The sequence below is a fragment of the Antedon mediterranea genome, chromosome 1 (genome assembly GCF_964355755.1).
Source record: "Antedon mediterranea chromosome 1, ecAntMedi1.1, whole genome shotgun sequence".
Classification (NCBI taxonomy): Eukaryota; Metazoa; Echinodermata; class Crinoidea; order Comatulida; family Antedonidae; genus Antedon; species Antedon mediterranea.
This window is the reverse complement of record NC_092670.1, coordinates 17,584,243-17,588,311: the sequence shown is the minus strand read 5'-3', so window position 1 is coordinate 17,588,311 and position 4,069 is coordinate 17,584,243. Positions and strand designations below refer to the sequence as shown.

Below are 4,069 nucleotides of genomic sequence, written 5' to 3'. Positions count from 1 at the left end.
TGTGATACTGTAGTAGCAAAGCAATAAATTGCCTTGGTAGTAAATTAGTACAGTATTAGTATAGTGTAGTATAATCAGGGGATTACCGTATATTATGTGCTATGGGGCTGTTTTCGTTAGCAGACATGGACACAAGATGTTTATTGACGATATTATGTAGGCATGATACAGCACATCAGAGAGCGTTTGATCTACAATTTGCTCAGTATCAAGACACGTTCCATGTGGGTTCATTTTTTTTTCATACGCATCCAATAACTCTGTATTAACGAATTGGTTAAGTTAAATACACCTTGTGGACAATTTGAAGATACAATATACCGAGACACGGTTAAAGTTTTAAAATTGTTGTCAATGAAAAAAAGTTGTGAGATCTGTGTATCGGGTGCTTTGAACAAGTACAATAACATAAAAACAAAGATATTCTCATATTTAATATTTCATTTCAATTTAATTTTTATTGTATTTAAATTATCTTAACTCTTTATATAAAAAATGTTATTGTGTGATTATATGATGATGTAATGACATCATTTGAATATTACGTCATTTCAAGATGACGTAATGACATCGTATGGACATTACTTCACAATATAGCTTTTAAAAATTGTAATTATATACAGTAAATTAAAATTGGAATGTTTTGAGCAGTTTTAAATGTTATGGTAACATTATTAATACCAGAAACATTTTTTTTTAAAATATAATTTAAAACAAATAAAAATCTCATAATGAAGAAACAATAATATATCTAAAAAAATCTACAAATTGCAATGATTGTCCTTGGCCCTCGAATACCCTGATTTCTTAAATACAGGAGTTCGATATTGTTCATTAAAAATAATAAACGTAAAAGTCAGCAAAACAATACAGTTAAAAAAATGTACCCATTATATTAGTACGTTCCTCTTAGGTGGGATATCTGAAAGTCTATAAAACATAATGTGGTGACGTCATGGTACATAGGAGTAAAGGGTCTTTCACACCTGTTCCGGCACGGTTCCGGTCCGGCGAATCGAACGCCAATATTTCGTTTTCACGATACTCTACGCGGCTATGCGCCAATCGATATGCGCGTAAACAAAACATTGACGTTCGATTGGATTTGCCGGCGCCGGACCGGAACCGTGCCGGAACAGGACGTGTGAAAGACCCTTTAAACACGAGATCGTACCACATTGGTTTGCTCATAAAGAAATTACTGCAATATCAGAGTAATAGACCTGATCTCGAATCCCCTTTACAATAATGTCCTATAATTTATTTAGTTAGGCGATTGAAACATCATGAATTATTATTATTTATCACCTATTGTCAATAAGGTTTATCGCAAATAGCGTGTGCGATGCATGATGGGAAGGATTTGGGAGCAAACGTCACAACACGTACGTACGTGATTTGTTGTTTGCACGTACGCGTCGTGATGTTTGCTCCCAAACCCATCCCATCATGCATTGTGCAAGCTATTTGCGATAAACCTTATGCATGAAGCATGACGTCGCGTCCTAGAGAGTACCCCCACCCCCCACCATGACAGTGTGTATCGCATACGACAGCTACCCAACCCACAACCTTGTTCATGGCTCTTAAATCCATTAAGCTAACACTTTCTTAAACAAAAATCTGTATCGTAAATTTATAGAAAATATATTATATTTTATTTACAACTATATAAGGCACCCTTTGAATGCAAACAGCAATGTTATATTTTTAATAGTTAAAATTAAAACATCTAGATTTGAAAACTGTGTTTAGTTATATGTCACTAAAGCATATTAAATTGAATGGAATGAATAAATTAAATAAATAATACGAATAATAAATATTCTCAACGAACCATGATAGTTGGCGTAATATTAACAGTATTGCACCATATGGATAAAACAAATATTGGATAAAAATATTATCTTGTAAGAACTGACAGCTATTGGTCCAAAGTACTTGGCAGTCTATTGGCACTGTTAGTCTATTAGTACTAGAGTTTATAATACGCAATTTCCGTTACAGACGGCATTCGCGTAAACATAATTTTCATAATGACATTTCTATAGTAATATTGTATGACCTTCTAAAAGCGAGTCTTCTGGTAGAATAGTCTCTCGTGGAATATCCGGACTCTTAAGATGACAGTAATGTCCACCTCCTCTTGGGTCCTCCGGTGTCCAAACTTTGGCCGTCATTGTGTTATTCGATTTGCAGCTAAACACCTTTTTTTCATTGCACCAGGAGAGTGAGTGACCAGCGAGGGGTGGCATTCCGTATTCCATTTCTGTTGGAGTTGGCGAACCTAGACAAACGAAAGAAAATAATTCGTTAACAGGAAATTAACGGCAATCTATAATAGCTTTGTTATGGTTTCATTCGGCCGTGGTAATCAATACCTTGCAATGTCAACAAGTAGTGGGTGCAACTCATAATATTAATAATACAATTTTATACTACAATGTTCATATATTATTAATTAGTAGCGATTAATTAATGATGATTAAGATAGTGATGAAATATCTTAGAATAATGCATAGATAACACGTGCACTAGCTTATTATTTTTAATTATTAATATAGGTTTATATTTAAGGCATACTGTTTTTTTTAATGTATGCTTTAGGATTTAACGCAATATTTGAATTGTTTTTATGGAGATAAGCTCATAAGCTGGGAAATGCAAATAATGTTATGACTTTGTATGTATTTTAAACAATTTTCCAATAAATTAATTTAAGTCAAATCCACTGTTAGATATACAAATCGTTGTGCATGGCTACCGGTATTATTTATAATAATTTGATGGTGATATTTAAAAACACTTGGGGTAAACTTTAGGAGGAACATCATTTGGACAATACTAATAGAAAATTACTTGCTTCTTTTCGTAAAAACAGATGAAGAATAACATTTAAAAGTTATATTAAATATTATTTACAATAATTGATGGCGATATTTAAAGAAAACATATTCGGTTAAACTTTTAGAAGAAAGTATTTGGACAATATAATGATAGGTGGAATATTACTTTCTTTTAATGAAATCACATGAACAAATAACATTTTAAAAACCAAGCTAAGTTTGAGCCAAAAATTAAGTTCGGAACACTAAAACTTAAAGCAATAATGAGCAATGATTGAAAAAATGGTATTAAGATGATTGGATTTACAATATGTACAATATGAACGAAACATATTATTCTGATCCAGACTATCAATAACTTTACACTGTAACATTGATTGCTAGCTAAATACAACGAATACACATTAAACATATAGATAAAGTTGTACATACCTCTGTGACAAATAATAATCTTTTTCGGTTTTTCTGTTCGTAAAGCTTGGATGGATTCGTTCGAATTCTCATCGTTGTCCAATAACTCAGAAAGAAATCCAATATACCCAATAGCTAGTCTTAACGTGTCCACTTTTGAAAGACGTTTTTCGTACGGTAAGGTTGGTATGTGCTCTCTAAGCCCTTCAAATGCATCATTTATCGACTGCATCCTCTTCCTCTCCCTCATATTGGCAGCCTGGCGTTGGTCATGTTGTTGGTTGGGGCATTTACTCTTTCGTCGTCGTCTCTTTCCTAGATCGTGGTCCTGTCTTCGTTTAGGATACGGAGAAAACGAATAAGAATGCGAAAAATCCGTGTACATCATCGGATAATTTTCCATGATGGTTTATTTATATTTCGAAAATACAGTTAAAGATTCTTTGCTAACGCATCAAATGCGAGTAAACTTATCAGGCAATTACGAACGTTTTATACCCGCGGTCGTCCGTCGTCAGCGAAAGTTTGATATTCATAACAAAGGAGGTGGAGCTACGCCCGCGCATGAGCAATACACGTTGATACTTAAGTAGGCGTGTTACTATTCAATAATCGATCGCTGTGTTCTTTTTGTTTTCTAACCCTTTAAACGGTGTTTGTTAATGGTTTCACTAGTTTTCTTAACCGCCGTTCACTCATAATGTGACTTAAACAGGTTTCATATTGCACGCACACTACTTGGACCAACGTTCAGGATTAAAATTAAGGCAAACTACAAATTAATTGGCCGAGTGTTAAGATTCCCAGCTAAA

General features: G+C 33.7%; 1 protein-coding gene across 1 annotated transcript; it reads right to left on the bottom strand.

Moving 5' to 3' along the window:
• Window positions 1-481: 481 nt before the first annotated feature.
• Window positions 482-3,730, bottom strand: LOC140047275 (pancreas transcription factor 1 subunit alpha-like). Its single transcript, XM_072092195.1, has 2 exons — window positions 3,279-3,730; window positions 482-2,287 (listed from the first exon to the last, which is right to left on the bottom strand). Exons 1-2 carry the CDS (start codon window positions 3,658-3,660, stop codon window positions 2,046-2,048), a joined length of 624 nt encoding a protein of 207 aa, XP_071948296.1. The 5' UTR covers window positions 3,661-3,730; the 3' UTR covers window positions 482-2,045.
• Between the last annotated feature and the right edge of the window lie 339 nt (window positions 3,731-4,069).

Bases quoted from the DNA above. Each gene is read 5' to 3' on its own strand.
- LOC140047275 (XM_072092195.1), bottom strand. From the start codon at position 3,660: ATGGAAAATTATCCGATGATGTACACGGATTTTTCGCATTCTTATTCG. The intron at 2,288-3,278 runs GTATGTACAACT...TCGTTTGTCTAG, and splicing joins GATTATTATTTGTCACAGAG to GTTCGCCAACTCCAACAGAA.